Source organism: Sminthopsis crassicaudata, chromosome 3 (assembly GCF_048593235.1).
Source record: "Sminthopsis crassicaudata isolate SCR6 chromosome 3, ASM4859323v1, whole genome shotgun sequence".
NCBI lineage: Eukaryota > Metazoa > Chordata > Mammalia > Dasyuromorphia > Dasyuridae > Sminthopsis > Sminthopsis crassicaudata.
In genome coordinates this window covers 348,143,134-348,163,681 of record NC_133619.1, presented here as the reverse complement: position 1 = coordinate 348,163,681, position 20,548 = coordinate 348,143,134, and the positions used below count along the sequence as shown (strand labels likewise).

Sequence of the window (20,548 nt, the reverse complement as noted above, 5' to 3'; positions counted from 1 at the left end):
ATTAAATTCAGGTCAAATATATAAAGTACCTACTCTGGGCCAGGCACTGTGTTAGTTAGGTATCCAAAGTCAAGAATAAAACATCCTCTGCTTTTGAAGATTCTTTTTGATTCTTCTTGGGGAATATAGCATTATCCATGAGAAAACAAAAACAAAGTATGTACATGGAAAGTAATTTCAAGAGTTACTGCTAATAATTGGGAATATCAGGGAAAACCTCATGTAGATGGCAGCACTTGACTTGTGCTTTGGAAGATGATAGGAATTCAAAGAGGTTGTGATAAGAGAATGCATGAAACATCTTCAGTGTTTCCTAGGAAAATTAAGGACTAGAAAGAGATTATCACTAAGTCCTTTCCAATTTTGATATTCTATAATTACATAAAGTGCCCCCCCCCCCAATTCTTCTGATCCAAAATCAGTAGGGAATGTACTTTGAATTACTTTCTGGTAACAGTGATGACTTTATACTATGTAATTGATGTGAAATTTTATTCTCATCTTTGTGAATGAAACCAAACATTAGTAAGTTTGGCTTGGGTTGTGGGAGAATGGTGTGGGATAAGACATGATGGCACACAGAATATGAGATTATTTGTGACACCAAATGGAACAAGTTTAACTGGCTTGAAAGGGGATGAACCTCTTGATTATCACTGGGCTCTAACCAGCTAAGCTCACCAAAATTGTCTCTGCATCGTGCTCATACAAGGAACAACTGACAGACTGAACAGCAGACTTTATTAGAAATGCTCCTCATTCATCAGTAAATTCACATTAAAAACGCTGAAGGCAGCTCCGTCTGAATATTTGACATCCCGCCATTACAACAATTTCCAGTTAAAAACTAGACCAGGCAGATAATTTGAAACATGTAAGAAATGCAAATAGGAAGCAGCATCTTAAAAATATATATAATATGTATATTATATATATATATATGTATATATATATATGGACTGAGCTTGGAAAATGAAATTTGATACTTAAACATTCCACCATTCTAGTTACAAGGTCCCAAGGTTCCCAAACAGATAAACAATAGAGCACATGTTCTTTGAGCATATGTTAGAAATTGGGGACTGAGAATTTAGAATTCACTTAAAGTGAAAATAATACTTTTAATAATGAAATCCAAGGCTGGCTCTATGTTTAAGTTGGCAGGTCACCTGCCTCGAGGGTGTGATTTGAGAGTCATGGAAAAGGCCCATCTTCCTACTCTTACCTCCAAATATCAACCAAAACAGCTGTCAAGCCTGAAATTCCATTTTTTTTCCCTTTCAGTTCAGCATTACCCTACTCAGGCTCCTTTTAAATATCCAACTCCCCCAGGTGGAGGAATAAAATGAGGATGAGCTCTTTCCTCTCTGATCTGACAGGGCTTGCTACAGAAGAGATGAGTAGGGGACTGTATTTAAATAGGGGGAAGGTGATCAAAAGGGAGAAATAAAGGGAAGGGAAAATATAAGAGGGGAGGGATGCCAAAATAATTTGCCACCCTAATGATTTTATTGAGTGCTAGTCTTTTAGATCCCTTGAAAAGGACTGCACTCCAGCCTCTAAATGGTGACCAGTGCTCCTTACAAATTATGCAAAGTTGGGAAGGAACTGGCCTGGGCTTGGAAATAACTAGAACACTGGCACTTAGCTGCTTTCATCATCCATTATTCAAAGGCAATTGTTTTTCTTTTTTTTTTTTTTTTTGTTCCCGCTCTGTACAATCACCCTCAATATATTTGAAACCAGGGCACAGGATAGAAAGTCTTCTATCCAAATGTTTTATTCATTCTTTTGAATTAAAAATATGCTTTTTAATCAATACACTGATAGCATCCCTGTCTTGGTTGGGTGGGCAAAGCCTCAAGGCAGAGAGCTAACTGGTTTTTCTAAGCTCCCTATTGAGGTGTCCAGCTTTAGAGGTCACCTTTGAGGATGGCAAATACTATTGGCAACTGACATTTATTTCCAAAATCAGTAACAAATCCCAATTGTTCACATTATCTAACAGCTCCCACATTGTCCTGTTGAACTGATTAAAGGGGGCAGGGAATGCCCAACATACATACATATATATATATATTTATCTATTTTTTTAAAAATTAAATTATGGTCAAGTGTCCGCTGAGACTTTGCTTCTGATGTAAACAATTCATTGTGCCGGGTGCATTGCTTTAGTCTATTTTGAGTCCAGAAGGGCTTCAGGCTTCTTATTGGTACTGGAGATAGTTTTTCAGAGACTGAGGCAAAGGCAGAGATTCTATTTCATGCAGGCGTTCCCGACTGAGGGCAAATCGAATTGATCTTCGGCACAGGTCCATCAGGGGCAGGGGCTCCGCTGAAACATAAAAGTGAGAAAGATTGAGCATCACCAATAGCATTGCAGGCACTTAGATATACTACCTCTGCTTAAGGGAGAGGAGAGATGCAGCAGGTCCATTTAAGAATAAAGCTGAAGGAATAGAGCTGGGAGAGTTAGGAGGGATCAGGAAAGTTTATTTTATGCCACACTTGCTGCTACCTCCTTGTGCCTTTGCTTGTGTCATACACAAGAGCACAAAATCATAGATTTAGAGCCAAAAAAGACTTTGTGGGTTACCTAACCGAATATCCTCATTTTTATAGTTGAGAACCTGAAATCTAGGGACATGATCTACCTTGCTACTTAAATCACAGTAAATATGAGAGTCAACATTTTAACCCAGGTCTTCTGATTATAAATCTGCTTCATTGTGCATTACCCTCTAGCCTTAAAAAACAACAACAACAACAACAAAAACAAAAACCAAAACAAAACCCAGTATTCATTCATCCATTTTAACTGTATAACAATTGTATAATTTATCTCTAACCACAACACCTTCACTCTCCCCACTCAGTAAGCCAACCTCTGTAACAATAAAAAAGAAAAGTAGTTTAGCAAAGGCAATGAACACGTCAACTGAGTCTGAAAATATATTCAGTAATTTACACCTATGTTCCCCAACTCCTGCAGACAAATACACTTAACTTTTCTAGAGCTTAGACACTTGGGTCATTATAGTTACAAAGTATTTAGTTTCTTTTTCTTTTTCTTTCTTTTTTTTTTTTTGTTATTGTTCTTTCCAACTACTTTATTGCCATGTATTATAGGAAGGGGTAGATAGGTAGCACAGGGGACAGAGTACCAATCATGGACTCAGAGAGACTCATCTTTCTAAGTTCAAATATGACTTCAGACACTCACTAGTGGTTTGATCTTGGGCGATTCACTCAACTCTGTTTGCCTCTGTTTCCTCATCTGTGAAACGAGCTGGAGAAGGAAATGACAAACCATTCTCGTATCTTAACCAAGAAAGTTCCAAATGGATCGAGAAGAGTCAGACAATTGAAGAATGACAGGAGAACAAAGGAAATATAGTACAGGATCAGAGAATTGAAAGGTGGCCTCAGAGACCATCTATTCTAATCTCATTTTACAGGTGTTTAAACAGATGAAGGTTAAATGACTTGTCCCATGTCACAGAGGTAGTTAATCACTGGAGGTAGAATTTGAGCCTGAAGTCTTCTATTACTCAATGGATTCTCTTCCATTGTATTGTAAGGTCTTCCATGTATTTTTAATTCTGCTTCAGTTCCTATAAATATCCCTTGTGCTTCTCTGAATTTTTCACATTGATCATTTTTTAAGGCATTTACATTCAAGTACTGTAGTTTAACCACTTTATTGATGGGCATTTATTGTCTCTATTTCTTTGCTACCACAAAAATATGCTGTTAACCCCTAATTTGATGTATTAGGACCTTTCCTTGGAAAAGGCCTAGGAAAAGAATCCCTGGATTGATGGGTATGGATAGGTTAGATACTTTTAAAGCATAATTCCAACTGAGTGGATGCCTATCAGTTGGAGAATGGCTGAATAAGTTATGGTATATGAATGCTATAGAATATTATCGTTCTATAAGAAACGATCAGCAGGATGATTGCAGAGAAGTCTGGAGAGACTTACATGAACTGATGCTAAGTGAAGTGAGTAGAACCAGGAGATCATTGTACACAGCAACAGCAAGATTATGTGATAACATCAATTCTAATGCACGTGGCTCTTTTCAACAGCCAGGTAATGCAGGCCAGTTCCAATGGGCTTGTGATGAAGAGAGCCATCTGCACCCAAAGAGAAGACCATGGATAATGTGCCTATCTTTTTCACATGGAGAAGGAAATGGAAGAAAAAAAAAATCCAGTATCTTTGCCAAGAAAATCCCAAATGGGGTCAGGAAGAATCACACATGACTGATGCGACTCAAAAACAACAATCTTTGCACAGCCTCTCTAAAATTGGCTGTTTCCACTTTTTGTTACCCAAGCTCTCCTATCCTTTTTAATCAAGATCCTTCTTTAATGGCTATGTATAGAGATAAGAACACCAGATTTGGCATCCAATTCTGATTCTGCTCCTTCTTTTGTGGATGTATAACTCTGAGAAGTCAATGAACTCATCAGGATCCTCAACTATAAAATTAATAGTTAGACTATATAGTTTCTAACATTGATGTTTTGTCTAAATCCTGAAGTCTTAGAAGTCTTACTGTCACCATGAAACCTTCTTTGACTTCACTGGTCAAATCCTTTCTTTCCCAAAGTAGTGTTATTAGATTGCTAATTTAGCATTCCTTTTTATGTGCTAATTTTTGAACAAGGTTACAAATTCCTTAAGGTCAGGGAGAAGATTATTTATAATAAAAACCAGCTAAGGGGCAGCTAGGGGGTGCCGTGGATAGAGCACCAGCCCTGAATTCGGGAGGACCCGAGTTCAAATTTCATCTCAAACACTTAACACTTTCTAGCTGTGTGACCCTGGGGAAGTCACTTAACCTCAGCCTCAGGAAAACAAACAAACAAACTAACAGCTAAGATTTCAGTATCTTATATCACATTTGAATGTGGTTAAACCACAAAAGATAGACCCTAAAAAACAGGAATTACTGTGTAATGGAAAGAGCATTGAATTTGAAGTAAAAAAAGTTAGGTTCATATTTTGATTCTATCACTTCCTAGCCATGTGACCAGCTTCTCTAACTACTCTAGCCAGATTCTTTAATATTTACATTCTTTTCAAATTAGGGTTTATGAGATTGCTAATTTAGCATCCCTTTTTATGTGTTTTTAAACTCCTTGAGGTCAGGAATAACAATTATTTATAATAAAACCAATAAGATTTCAGCTTTTTATATCACATTTGAATGTGGTTAAACCATAAAAAATAGATACTAAAAAACAGGAATTACTGTGAAATGGAGAGAGAACTGAATTTGAAGTAAAAAAAAAAAAAAAAAAAAAAATTGAGCTTACATCTTGATTCCACTATTTGCTTGACATGTGATCCTGGGCAAGTCCCAAGCCTTTTTGAAGTTCACTTTCCTCATTTGTCAAATTTGTGGGATAATAACATTTTAAGAATTTATGCTTTGATGCTCTTTCACATTTATTATTTCATTTGGTTGTCAGAGGAAATATTTCACACCCAGTCAAATGAATTGCAGAACTGACTCTCACATCTCTCCACCACCCCTCTTTTTCCCCCCATTTCCATGATCCCACACTAGGCTAGGATCTTTACCTCACACTTAGATTACTCTAACAGCCTCCTAATTAATTTGTTTCCATATTCTTTCCCCTCCAAACTCATAATTCCCATTTCTCCCAGATTAAATGCTCCAAAGCACAACTTTCATCTTGGTACTCCCTAGAACCCAATAAAAGGCCAAGAGTAAATAAAACTCACCATTGGGTATACAAAGTCCTCCACAAACTACAGTTACCTTTATTGACTGTCAATAACAACAACGAACAACCATGACAGACATTTCTAGGGCACTTTAAAGTTTGCCAATAAATGCTTTACATGTTATCTCAGGTATTCTGTAACCCAGTGACATGTCCTTCTTTCTATTCTTTGCACACCATATGCCATCTTCCAACTCTGTCTTCTGTGCTGAGAATATCTCCTCTCTTTTCTTCCTCCCCACCTCTCTGGCTTCCTTCAAGTCTAATGTAAAGTCCTACCTTCCATAAGAGGCTATTCCCCTATGACTAAAGGGTAATCAAACTGTTTATAACTTTGATCCAGCAATATCACTACTGGGTCTATATCCCAAAAAGATCATAAAAAAAAGGAAAAGGACTACACGTGCAAAAATATTTGTAGCAGCTCTTTTTGTTATGGCAGAGAATTGGACATTGAAGGGATACTCATCAGTTGGGGAATGGCTGAGCAAATTGTGCTATATGAATGTCATGAAATGTTACTCTGCAGTTAGAAATAATGAACAAGAAGATTATAGAAAAGCTTGGAAAGACTTAGATGAACTGATGCTGAGTGAAGAGAGCAGAACCAGGAAAACATATTAACAGCAATATAGTGAGATGATCAACTATGATTGACTTAGCTCTTCTCAGCACTAAAATGAATCAAGAGAATTCCAAAAGATTCATATTATAAAATTGTCATCCAGAGAAAGATGGAATTTGAATGCAAATGAACGTATACTATTTTCACTTAACTTTTTATGTTTTTTTTTCCTTTTGAAAACTTTTGAAAAAACTTTTTCTTCTTTTGAAACATGATTAATATGGAAATGTATTTAGGATGATTGCACACTTATAACACAAATCAAATAGCTTACCATCTTAGAGAGGGAGGAAATTTTGGAACTCAAAGTTTTGTTTAAAGAGAATATTAGAAATTGTCTTTACATGTAATTGGAAAAAGTAAAATGATATTTTTTAAAGAGGCCATTTCCAAAACCCCTTAATGTCAGAGTTTTCCTTCTGAGATGATCTTCAATTAATTTTGTCTATTTCTGGTGTGCATATTGTCTCCCCATTAGGCTGTGAGCTCCTTGTTTTTACCTTGTGTTAGCAGCATTACCATAAAACAGGGTCCAGCACATATAAGTACTTAATAAATGATTGCTTAGAGCACTTTGGATTTGCAAAATGTTTTATGTACATTATCTCATTTCAACCTCCCTGAAATTTGTAAGTTTTTACTATTTAAATATAAGAAAACTGAAATTAAATGAGTTTGTGACCTTCCTGCCTATGGCCACACAGCTAATATTGCCAATTCTTTGCAAATTCTCTTCCTTCTTTTCCCTTCCCTGAGACAGTAAGCAATCTGATATCAGTTATGTATGTGTAATCATATTTCTATATTAGCTATTTTGTAAAAGAAAAAGAAAGAAAAAATAGTAAGCTTCATTTTGTATTTGGAAATTATCAAATTCTTTCTCTGGAAGTGGATAATATTTTCCATCATGAGTTTTTGGGGATTGTCTTAGATCACTTTATTGCTGAGAATATGTACTATGTTTTCCTGCTCAGTTCACTCTTATCAGTTTATATAAATGTTTCCAAGCTTTTATGAAATCATCCTGTTTGTTATTTCTTATACCAATATTCCATTATATTCATATACCACAGCCTGTTCAGATATTCCCCAGTTGAGGGGCACTCCCACAATTTCCAATTTTATTTTACTTATTTTTTTTTGATTTACATTCAATCTCCATAGTTCTTTTTCTGGATGCATATGGCAGTACAGTATGGTGTGATGGGGTCAAAGGAGAAATCCCAACAGAAGGCTCTAGGTGGGCCTCATTTTGAAAGGTTTTGAATGCCAAGTCAAGTAGTCTGGCTTTTATCCCGTAAACTTAGGGTTCCCAAACTTTTCAGTGATGAAACCTGGGCCAAATTCTTTTAGTAAAATCCTTTAAAATTATTATATTTAATGCCTAATATCAAATAACATAAAGTTCATTTTAAAAAATGAGGGTGTTTCATGTTTCATTAGAATAATTTTTCTACTTCAGTGAGAGAGAAAATAAAAACTAGTTAATTGAGGGAAAAAAGCTAAAAAAAAAAAAAAAAAAAAAAAAAAAGGAAGGAAAGCAACGTTGCTAGTGGGAAGGGACAAATGAAAGGTACCATGGCATTTTCACAGCTAAATTCCTAGAAAAAGCTCTCTATATCTCTTTTGTGGTCTACTCTTCCTCTCTTCTCATTTACTTTACAACCTTTTCTTGGTTTAGTTTCTGAGCTCATAATTCACATTTTCTCTAAAGTTACCAGTGATACCTTAATTGCCAAATTCAATGACCTTTTCCCAATCCCCACCTTTCTAAAACTTTCCAGTAGTTGAAAGACATTGATGGGCACTCTTTTCTTCTTTATCACTTCATCTCACTGCTCTTTCCTGGTTCTCCTCCTACCTGTCTGACCATTCCTTCTCAGTTTCCTTTGCTGGCTGATCCTCCATATCATACCGCTTAGTGGTAGTTGTTCCATCAAGTTCTGTTCCGTCTTCTTCCTTTTCACCCTCTTTTCTATCTGTTTGTAACTTTATTAGTTCCCATGGATTCCATCTTTCTGAAGATAATTCACTGCTTCATGTATCTTTAAAGTGTAGCCCTCTTTTTCGATATTCTGCCCCAGACTTTTCCCTAAATATGAACCTTCACCACTAAGTTGTAGTCCCTTTGATACACCTGACACTGCTGACCCTCCTTTCCTCCTAGACCTTGTCTGCTCTCAAGATTTTTATTATACTGACTAGCTTCACAGTCTCTGGTTTTTCCAATAGACCACAGTGCCTCTTTGCACAGTCTGTTTCCAGAGTCTCTCCTTGTCTTACCCTCCCATTTTTATCAAAAATAAGACATGACTCCTTTCAGCTACTCAATTAGTGCAACTATATATCAGGCAAACAACTACTGAGAAAGCAGAGGGAGGTAAAAGTCAATTGCTTCCATTCTAAGTCCTCCCGCAGTCATTAAAATTAATCTAGAGCTTAAAAAAAAAAGTTGGAAACACATTTTTAGTTTTAAATGTGAATCATAAATCATCTCTCTTGCTCCTGAAGGGACTTCTAAATGGTAAATGCTTAACAGAAGCGAATAAAGAAAGCCCTTAAGCTCTTATAACAGCTGCAAAACTTCAAGAATTCAGCCTGTTTTTCTAAGGCAAAATGTTAGTTGAATTCTTCTCTTTCCTTAGTCTTGGAACTTCCTTTAAAACTGCAGCATTAAGACTGTGCTGTGAGCAATCTGATAGGAAGGAGAACATTTGACTTCTCTGGCAGGGGTGCTGTTCTAAAAAACATTCCCCTGCTGGCTATATAAATGGGAGAGAGTCCTGGATTTAGGGTTACAAGGTGTGGTTTCAGATTCTGGCTGTGCTACTTATTTCAGTTTTCTCAGCTGTGCAATACGATCAGACTAGATTATGCCTATGAACCCTGCTAGCTTTTACTAATAAATAGAAAATGTTTAAAAATATATAATATATAAAAAAAAGCATCTAATCTAATTATTTTTTTAATAGATGAAGAAACTGAGGTCCAGGGAATTTAAATGATTTATTCAGCATCACAGAGTAAATGGAAAATCTGGATGAGGACTTAGGAGTTGCTTCTAAATCCAATTCTTGTTCTACTCTGTATCTTGGAAAGAAAGTGGGGTGGGAGAAAGGAAGCTCAGAGTGCAGGAAAGGGCCCCATGATTATAAATTCAAAGCTGGAAGTGACCCCAGGGGCCATTTAGTCTACTTTCATTTTACAGAGGAAAGAAACAGATTGAGGAAGTAATGTGCTGAAGATCATATATGTGGTAAGTGTCAGGGATGGAAATGGCAACTAGGGCCTGACTCTGAACTCCACTTGCAATTTGCTGCACCATGGAGATGAAGCAAGTGGAGCAGGGGTGGAGAAAGACATTTAGAGGCATGGAAAAGGATCTGTTATAGCAAATGCAAATATTCAGCAACAGAATCTGCTGTGCAGTTACTCACATATACAGCGAAAATCAATGATGGATGGCCAACCTCACCTTGGACTCAGCATGGTTTGCCTTTGTATAACTGGGCACATACCACTTCTACCCCCTTCCATTCAGCTATCAGATCTTTGGAAGACTAACACTATTTATTGTCTTGTGAAATTTTATTAAATTACTTAGCAGATATGTTCATATTATAGCCAGAGACAATATAAAGTAGGTCCCATAGGCAAAGCCAATATCTATAAAAACTGTGATGTTGATAATTTCAATCTTTTGGCCTTCAGTCAAATTACAATTTTACTCACTAGCTGTGTGATTTAGAACAACACTCATCTCTTTGGGTCTCAGTTTCTCCATCTGTAAAATGATAGGTTTGGAGAAAATGATCTCTACAGGTCCCACCAGATCTAACATTCTATGAAACTAGGATTTTGTTTTTTGGAGACACCTAATATTGCGTCTATAGGAAGATGCAGGATAGTAAATGGAATTCACAGAAACACAGATGTGGAGGTGGAAGGACCCTTAGGAGTCATCAAGTTTAACTATCTCTCTTTAGAGATATGGAAACTGAGGCAGGAAGAATAAATGGGTGATCAAAGTAGTAAGTAGCAAAGCTGGGTTTGATTTTAAGTCACCTGATTCTAAAACAACATGAGCCACGCTTTCTCAAAGCAATGTGAGTAAATGTGAAAGAAAGGACAACCTTCCCAGGCCATTATAAACTTACAAGTCATGGATAGATGTTATTAGGTCTCAGAAACCCAACAGCTATTCTCATGCCTTCCCATCCTCATCCTGGCATGGAGAAGACATTCAGCTAACTATTGGGAGGAATCTGTTGTATTAACTTCAAAAATTAAGTGGGAGAATTCAGTTAGATCCCTCGATTCAATAGACATGTTTTCACAGGAAACCTAAGGTTTCCTTTTAGGCTCCAGACTCCAAGGAGGTAGCTGCCTTCCAAGGACCTGTCGTCCCTTTTTTGTGAGTTTGCAGACATCTCCTTCCATTCAGACAAAATCAAAATCACTCTCCAGTTAATGGGGCCTCAGGCAGCAGCTAGATGGAGTCAGACACAAGATGAATTCTTTTCACCATATCTTGTCACCAATTAAAATTATTCTTTCTTGATTGCAGCTTACCCCCCCTTAAAGCCCTCCAGGTAGACAGGACTGACCTTTTCTTTTATTTAAGTGGAGTGAGCAGTGGGAAGTCATCCCTGTTCACTGATATCTAGAATTCTTTGACAACTAAAAGGCAGGAAGGTACAGTGGAAATAAGTGCTGGATTTGGAATCAAAGGACTTGGCTCTACCACTGTGCATCCTCTGGGCTTCAGTGGCCTTATCTGTAAATTGAGAGAACTAGACTAAGTGACCTCTAAGGTCTCTTGAATTATCATTCTAAAACTATAATTCAAAATTTTCCATTTTGTGGTTAGAGATAAAGAGGAAAATGCAAATCTTCCTGGAAGAAGATAAAGACTCAATAAATGACTGTGATCAGATTCCTTCGTGAGAGCAAGTTTTGAAAGAGGGATTAAAAAAAAAAAAAGAAAAATTTACATGATAAATTTATTATATATTTAAAAGAAAAATCAAGTTATAAATAAAGTAAGTACAAAAAAAAAAAGAAAAAGAAAGAGGGAGAATCGTAGGATTATAGATTTGAAGCAAAAAAAGCTTTATAGGTCATTACATCTAATCTCCTCATTATGTAGATGAGGAAACTGAGACTAGAAGAGGTGAATTAAATTGCCAGGATCACACAGATTGGTAGAATTTGAATCTAGGCCTTTCAGATTTGAAGGCCAGCATTTTTATCTATGTCATGCTGCTTTTCAAGGAGGAAGCTCACTGGCAAAGGATGCTGCAGGGAGAGGATGCCACAGAAAAGGAGGATGGAGGAGTCCTGATGTTTCAATGAAACATTTTGCCAGTTCACAGTGATGTCTGAGGCCAGCCCACATTGCTGGATTCAGATTATGCCTGAGTCCTTGAAATTATTTTTTAAATTATAAGATACTCTGCATTCCCAGGTTCTTCCACCTCTAAATACCATGCATTAATGTAATATGTTTTTGTTTAAAAGACAACACAGTGTGCCTGCCAGAGACTTTTATTCAGCTACTTTTGCAGAGGTCGTTGAAATTCTACTCCAGGTTGAAGTCGGCCCAAAGAAATTAATTGTCAAACCATCAGCTGGTATTTCCTGAGCTAAACTTGACAACTGAACTGCAGGAATTGCACCGAGACAGCTACCCTTCAAGACTGCATAACAACTTCTAGCCCCCAAGAGCAGAATATTTCTTAGATAACAACAACAACAACAAAACTTTCTTGAAAGCTCATGAATTTGGGCAAGGGAGGCCATTGTGCATGAGTGATGTGACTCAATTCTAGAATATTTCTCAGAAAAAGGAAACTTGATAATTTCCAACATATAGAGCATCTCAAATTGCTGATTAAGTCTTCCTTTATGGAGGAGAACCCACAAGTCCTTTGTAATGGACATATATCTCTAGTGAACAGATTCTGCCAAGGCCTTCAAAAATAACTAACTTGGATGTGTGGATTGCTTACATGTATTATCTTATTTGAGTATAATAGCAATCCTGTGAGATAGGTATCATATTATTGCCATTTTACAGATGGCAAGATCAAAGGGTCCCAGATTTAGAGCTGGAAAGAACCTCAATAACATTCATAATAATAACAAGTAGCTAGCCTTTATATAGTACCATTATGTGCCAGGCACTGTGCTAAGTGTTTTTACACACATCTCATTTTATCCTCACAACAACCTCGGGAGGTAGGTACTATTATTACTATTACTCCCATGTTACTGATGAGGAAACTGGTTGCTTGGTTGATTGATTATTGTCCTGCATTCTTGAAGAGAACCAAAATGACATCACTATGTTAGAGTTGAGTTGCAGCGTGTCTGACTGCGGTTGCTCAGACCAATAGGAGCTCGGGATGCTCTGCCACAGATGGGACACAAATAGTCCCTGTGAACATTTGGGATGGCTTCTTTAACTCTGCACATCTCTTGTTTCTTCAGAAGCTTTGCTCATAGGGCATAGCCCCTTTTCTATTGAGGGCCTGCCATGCTGGGTGGTCCTGGCCAGTATCTCCCATGTCATACATTTTCAAGAATGGGGAAACTGAGGCAGATAGGGATTAAATGACTTGCCCTGAGTATTCCATTGTACTTGCTATTATTATTATTCCTGCACAGAATACCTTCTTTCTTCTACTCAAACCCAAATTGAGAATTACTGCCCTCTGAATGCTTGAGTCCCAGCTCCACTATGGGTCACATACTCCAAGTCATTTTCTCTTTGAGCTCCAGTTTCTTCCTAAAAGGGCTGCACTGGAGACTATATAAATGTGAGCTGCTACTATGACTCATATTTCAAGGCCTAGCTCAAATTTCCCCCACTTTATGAAGACTTTCCTGACTGTTCCAGTCCGCATTAATAATTTCCCTTTTGTCTAAATTCCTCTAACACTTATATTCTGCAGAGGCTCTATTTAGCATTAAATTCTACTCTTGTTTTTCCATGGCAAACTGCTGTTTCATGTATTTTGTTGGTCTTATCTTCTCCAATGAAATCATAAGCACTTTGAGAGCAGGGCTCCCATCTTCTCCATCTCTAAGCTTCTCTCCAATTTCTAATCAGAACAGGGCAGCCATGTTGAATTGAAATGAAATGAGAGGAATTATTTCATCTCTAAATACACAGCATTCCATCTATTGGTATTGTCATGAATTAGCCAGAAACAATCATTAACATTCACAGAGCATTTGGCAGATAAATCTTCCTTGAAGGAAAAGCTTATTACTATTACCTTCAAAGGAGGTAATTCAGGGATATAGGCCTTCAGTCTAACATCCACAACTGTTATTAATAGCTGACATTTAAATTTTTGAAGAATTTTACATGATTTGTTTTATTTTATTTTATAATCCTGTAAAATAGTAGGAAGGCATAGAGAAGAGAACTAGGATTTCATTGGCATAAAGCAAAGCTTTTTTAAACTGTGGGTTGCAATCCCCCTAGGGGACCAGGTCACATAACTGAATGTGGGGGGTCATGAAATTATGATTTACTATCAGTAGATTTTTGATTTGTATACCTATTTTTTATAACTATATTACAAAGGTCATATAAAAATTTATCAGGTGAAAAGATGTCTTCTAGGTGAGGAAACTCCTTTTATCAATGCAAATGGCAGTTTCTTGACAATTGATAGTCCCAAAAAAGTTTCCTGAAGCTCTAAGACATTAAATGATGGTCCAGGATCAGACTGACAATATGGCTTTAAGGCATGATTTGCATGGGATCTTCCCAGCTTGAAGGCCAGTTCTTTGTCTACTAAGCAAAACAGCTTCTTGCCTTACATTTCTTTTTTTTTTTGGAAGGCAATAACTTGCTCAAGATTGTACACCTAGTAAGTATCCAATGCTGGATTTGAATTCAGCTCCTCTTGGCTCCAGGGCTTGTACCCTAGCCACCTACCTGTCCCTTTCAAAGTCAAATTGGGTCATACTCCACATCAGCTTAAGATTCTCAGAGATCATTGAAACCAGTTCCAATCATCTTGTGATTAAGAGAGCCATCTACACCCAGAGGGACTGTGGGGACTGAATTTGGATCACAAATAGCATTTCCATTCTTTTTTTCCGCTGTTTGCTTTCATTTTGTTTTCTTTTTCACTTTTTCTCCTTTTTGATCTGATTTTCTTGTGGAACAAGAAAATTGTATACATATACACACACACACACACACACACACACACACACACACATATATATTGGATTTAACATGTTTAATGTATATTGGACTACTTGCCATCTAGAGGAAGGGTGGGGAGAAGGAGGGGAAAATTTGGAACACAAGGTTTTGTACAGGGATCAATGTTGAAAAAGTATCGATGTATATGTAAGAATCAAAGGAGAAATCTATTTGAAGGTAACTTCAAAAAAATTTTTATATAGATTCTGGAAGGGACTATTAAGCTAACAAATGTTCTTGGATGACTATAGCACCTCCTCCTCTTGGAAATGCTGGAGAAGCTGATGCCAAAAGTTTATCCTTGATTGTTTCAAGAACAATCTTATTTAACATCTTGTAATTCCTGGCTATTTCTAGTTTCTAGTTAAGGATATGTGTGTGTGTGCACATGTTCAGGCACAAATCTACTCAATCACCCAGTGGTTATGCAGTAGTAACTACTTACTGTTCTGGTTATGCAGTAGTAATCACTGCTCTCCTGCTTATATGAAGAAAATACTTTTGATTCACCAAATAGCATGAGGGTTTAGAGATGCTTTTTTTCTGTTGTAGGAATAAACTGCTTGAAATCCTTACATTCTATCATAGCATCAGAATCTGAGGTTATTAAGGCCCTTGTTTTATAGGTGAGAAAACTGAGTCCCAAAGAGAGAAATTAAATAACCTAAAGTAAAAACAAAAACCAAAAACTAGTAAGTGATATATCATGAGCTAGAATTACTGGCCTTTAGTCACTAGGGCTAAGAAAGAATATTCTGAAATAAGATGTAAATTAAATGGCTCCCAAGTTTGTGCCCCTGCAATGACTACTGAATTTTGTTTAGTTCCTAGCTAGCATTTATATAACCCTTAAGTATAGCAAGGCACTTTAAAAAAGTTTGATGTCCAAAACAATCCTGTGAGGTAAGTGCTATTATTATTTCCATTTTACAGATCAAGAAATCGAGACCAAGAGAGATGGAATGACTAGAAAAGTCTCTGAGGCTGGATTTGAATTCAGATCTTTTTGACTACAAATATAATACCATTCATCTAGCTTTTTCTGGATTAATATGACTAGCTTCCCAGTGAAGAAACCTCCCAACACAGATCAGCAACTAAAAAGACTCGGAGAATTGTCCTGGACATTGAGGGGTTAATTGCCTATGGCAAGTTAACTAAAATTAAAATTCAATTCAATAAAAATTTATTCAGTGTCTACTCTGTATTCAGCCCTGTGCTATAAGAAGGAATAAATATGGTCCTGTTTATTCCTTCCTATTATTTATTTCTCCTCGGGAGCTGATCATCTAAATATAGGAGATGGAACACAAGTATACAAATGAAAAGTTAAGTAGCTATATAACAAGAGATGTCACAGGCAGTAAAATGTCAGTGAGTCACTGGTCATTTCCATTAGTGTTGAGAGTTTAGAGGGAGAGATTTCTATGAACCAAAGAAGGCAGGAAGGCTTCCATGAGGAGGAGAATCGAGCTAGCTCTGAAGGATGGATATGCTCATTATACAAATAATAACTGCTATAATTACTAGATGGTGATTCATGAGTGCCAAGATGCCTTGGGTTTCTTATTTCACTTACTTAACCACTGATTCATTTTGGCATCATCAAAGCAGAGGGAGGGAATTTTGCTTTCTGAATTATTCATTCAGAAATCCCGGAGGTCCCCTCTCTGCATCCAAAGGGGTCGGACTTTTCAGACAACTTGCTTTATTGATGTACCTTTTTGCTTTATGAAAGGCAGAGTTTACATTATTGATTGCTGCCAACCAGCTGTTGGTAGAAATCGACGAAACCTGGCTTCCCTGGGGTTTGGGGGAAGCATTAGTGATCTGAGGTCCTATTTTATGAACACAGGCTGTAAATAGATATGTCATTTTGGTTGTCCTTTCTATTTTCAATGCAGGGGCCAATCTTTATGAAACCCATTTTTTATAAAGGCAAAAGCAATCATGCATGTTCCAAGCCACAGTTAGCATCCTTCCTCTGAGTGACCCAGACAGAAAAGGTCCTTGGAGAATGACCAGTCATTTCTAGCTTTGTTTCTTTCCTTAAAAAAAAAAAATTAAAAAAGAATAAAATCTATTTTCTCTAGTTCCCATCTCCTGAGATTGGGGAAGAACAGAAAATAAAACCCTTGTAGTAAATATGAATGGTCAAGCAAATAAATTCCTGCATTGTTATTCCCCACCCCCCACCCCCAAAAAAAAAGAAAAAGAAAAGATTCTGTATCTGGAATCTATCACTTTTCTGTCAAGGAAAAAAAAAGTTTTATTGTGGATCCTCTGCTTAGCTTTGATCCTACAAACTTGAAATATTTTCAGATCTTAAGAAATAACAGCTGGTACCCCCATGTTATACCTGGGAATCTCAAATATGATGAATGATGAGGTTTTCTAGTAAATCATCCCTAAAATGCAGGGACTCATTCTCTTTCTTATGTTATGGAGCCCTTTGCAGTCTGATGAAGCTTATGACCTCCTTCCCAGAGTAATGTTTTTAGATGTATAACAGAAAATTCATAGGATTATATTAAAAAAAAATCAATTATATGATCCCTAATGCAAAGTATTTTCCATGTGTTGATTTGATCTTCACAACAATCCTGAGAAGTAAATGCCATTATTATCCTTATTTTACAGATTAAAAAACTGAAGCTGGTTCATATAGCTAGCAATTGTGTAAAGCTGAATTTGAACTCATAACCCTAATTTTAAGTTTAACTTTAACTAGTGAGCCACCTAATCACTGATGTTGACAGTTTTCTAGTTGCTCTTCCCTCCCTCCTTACTTTTCCCATTTTTGTACTTTTGAAATATTTGTAGAAGTTAGGAATTATGGGCAATCAATTAATATTTTATAGTGGAATTTGTGAGTCCAGTAATTAGCTTTCTGAAAGTAGCTAGAGAAGCAATGTGTGTTAGGGAAGGGATCAGAGTTCTAAGAAGACAAACATTATTATTATAACACAGGAGGGACAAAGCAGATCTGATGCTATAAATGAGAAGTAAATAAGTTTCAATAAAAGCATAGTACCCTTCATAATTTGTAACTCCCACTGGCCAAAGTGTAATATGGGGCATGTAATCAATCAGTCTTTTACTACTAAGTAATGGAAAAGAAGATGATGAAGATGATGTTGATCTTTATGATGATAATGAACTTAATGGAGACAATGGCAGTGAGTGATGATTGAGATCCATATGATAAAGAAAAGACTTTGAAAGGTAATGGGGTGATTAGGGCACTGACCTGGGGAGTCTCTAAGACTCCCTACACAATTATAGGTGTATGAACTTGATTGAATAAATTACTGAATCCTGCTCAGAATTGTTTCTCATCTCATTTGCAAAATCAAGGTGTTGGAATCAAAGGCCTTTAAAATCAGAGCATGATTGTTAAAATAATATAACTTTTTTTTAATTAAAGTTTTTTATTTCAAAACATATGCAAATATAATTTTTCAACCCTTGCAAAAATCTTGTGTTCCAAATTTTTTCTCTCCCTCCTACCTCCTCTCCAAAATGGTAAATAATCCAATATATGTTAAATATGTACAATTCTTCTATATATATTTCCACAATTATCATGCTGCACAAGAAAAATCAAATCACAAAGGAAAAAAAAAGAAAAAACAAAACAAAACAAAATGCAAGTAAGCTGCAACAACAACAACAACAACAACAACAACAACAAAAAAAAAAAAAAAAAAAAGGGGAAATACTATGTTGTCATCCATTCAGTCCCCATAGTTTTTGATCTGGGTGCGAATGGCTCTCTTCATCATGTGATTTATTTTTCAAAAGAAAACCAAAAAACCTCAAAAAACCCAACAAAACAAAACAAAACAAAATTACTTTAAGTGAGTGTGGTTTTTTTCAATATAGGCTATACATTTATTCCTAAGAATAATGGGTTTTGGACGCTATATTTGACAAATACCTCAGCTATGACCTTCAGAGCTGTGCCATATTTTATCAAGTATTCCCAGTGGTGACAAATGTTTGTCCTATGAGAACTAGTTTGACTTTTGAAAATAGCCAAAAATGTCCCAAATCTAAAAGGGTATAGAATCCCATTTTTGCTTGTATTTTTAAATAAAACACATTAATTTGATATAATGTATTCTGTTTGTTTAAGAATTATACCTAGGTCCCCATTAATGTGAATAATAAATTCCTTAAAGTGATCACATTTATTCAAAGTTATAATTATGTAAAATATGGCAATTGGTTTCAGCCCAATGGGACTATGGAGTGGGAATTTGAATAATGTGATCACTTGAGGGGGTTCATTATTCTCACTAATCTGAACCAAGCTGAAGTCACTTTATTTTGCAATTATCTTTTATATAATGTGGCTAGGTATATGATCCCTGGTCTTAGGTGGAAAAGAAACCTAATCAAATCGAAGAGAAATCAGAAAGCTGACTGGGATATGTAAGTAATACTTTCTCTATTACTCCATAATGCAGGGGAAATGGATCTAAGTCCCAAGAGGAAGAAGCCAGTTGCTACATTTGAGCAATAGAGGGGTTTAGTATCTACTATTTTTCCCTAGGGGAATAATCATATACTAAAAGGCATAAGAGGAGAGAAAAGCAAAGAAAAAAGACAGTTTAATTAAACTGCAAGATGACAAAGTCTCTTATAAGATGAAGTAATTGTGTGCACAACAGTTTATATAGGAAGCAAGATGAGAGAAAAAGAACTGGCTTTAGATTCAGAGAGTCTGGGCTTAAACCTGCCTTTGATGGTTATTTCATATATGATTGGCCAAGTTGTTTTACCTCCATAAACCTCAACTTCCTTATCTATAAAATAATAAGGAATAATAATACCTAATTTTTATATAAAGCTCACCATGAACAAGGCACTGTGGTAAGTGCTTTGTAATTTTTATCTCATCTGATCTTCATAATAACCTTGAGAGGTAGATGCAATAATTATTCCAGTTTTATAGATGACGAAACTGAAGCAAAAGAGACTTGCTTAGCTAGGTTCACACAGCTACTCAGTGCCTGACCCATAGTTGAATTTGGGTCTTCCAGACTCCAGACCTAGAGCTCTATACCCTGAGCCATCTAGCTGCCTCCACATCTGTCAAGGACTTTGAATTTTCATACCAAATCATTTGATCCTGATACCAAGCTGATGAAGAAAGTAGAAGAAATAGTGCTATCCCTATTTAACATATAAAAAATTTAAGGCACAGAGTACCTACAATTCATTCGTGTACTATAATAATAGCTAACATTTATGTAGTGTTTTAAACTTTGCAAAGCACTTTACCCATGTCATGCCATTTGATCTTCACAAGAATCATGTGAGGTTTTTATTATTATTATTATCATCATCATCACCCCCATTTTACAGCTGAGGAAACTGAGGCTAACAGGTTGAGTGACTTTCCCAAATAGATATCACAGAGTAAGTTTCAGGTGGATGTTTAACTCATGTGTTCCTCACTCCAAATCCAGTGCTTTATTCATTATACCATAGAATATCACATGTTCCTTATAACAGTGTGGTGAAAGTGCCAGATTCAAGGTCATCTAGAAAGTCACATGCTTTCAGAGATGAATGCAGAAAAGACACAGCCAGGTGTAGTAGTTAAATGTGGGGCTCAGTGTCAAGAAGATCTGCCTTTAAAACCTATTACTTCTATTACTGATTTATCTACCCAGGCAAATCACTTAATCTCCAAGGAAACTGTTTCCTCCTCTCTGAGGGAGTTGGAATACATGTTACCTGGAAAATCTCAGGCAACTTCCTAGGAAGCATCTATTATTTGCTATGACAGAGAGTTTCCCTGCTGAAAAAACCACATATTCTGGTATTAAAGCTTTTCAAATTTAGTTTTGACAATGCAGCCAGTTAAGTATTTACTTATTAGGTGCCAAGAACTGTGTTAAGTGCTGGAGAAAAAGTC

General features: G+C 36.4%; 1 protein-coding gene across 2 annotated transcripts in view; it reads right to left on the bottom strand.

Annotated features, from left to right (window-relative positions):
* Nucleotides 1-478: 478 nt before the first annotated feature.
* Nucleotides 479-20,548, bottom strand: part of SPSB4 (splA/ryanodine receptor domain and SOCS box containing 4) — a 160,147-nt gene continuing 140,077 nt past the window's right edge. For both annotated transcript variants that reach the window (XM_074301670.1, XM_074301668.1), the window contains exon 3: nt 479-2,335. In XM_074301670.1, coding sequence (XP_074157771.1) covers nt 2,208-2,335 — 128 coding nt within the window. In that variant the 3' untranslated portion in view covers nt 479-2,207. The remainder of the gene's footprint in view (nt 2,336-20,548) is intronic.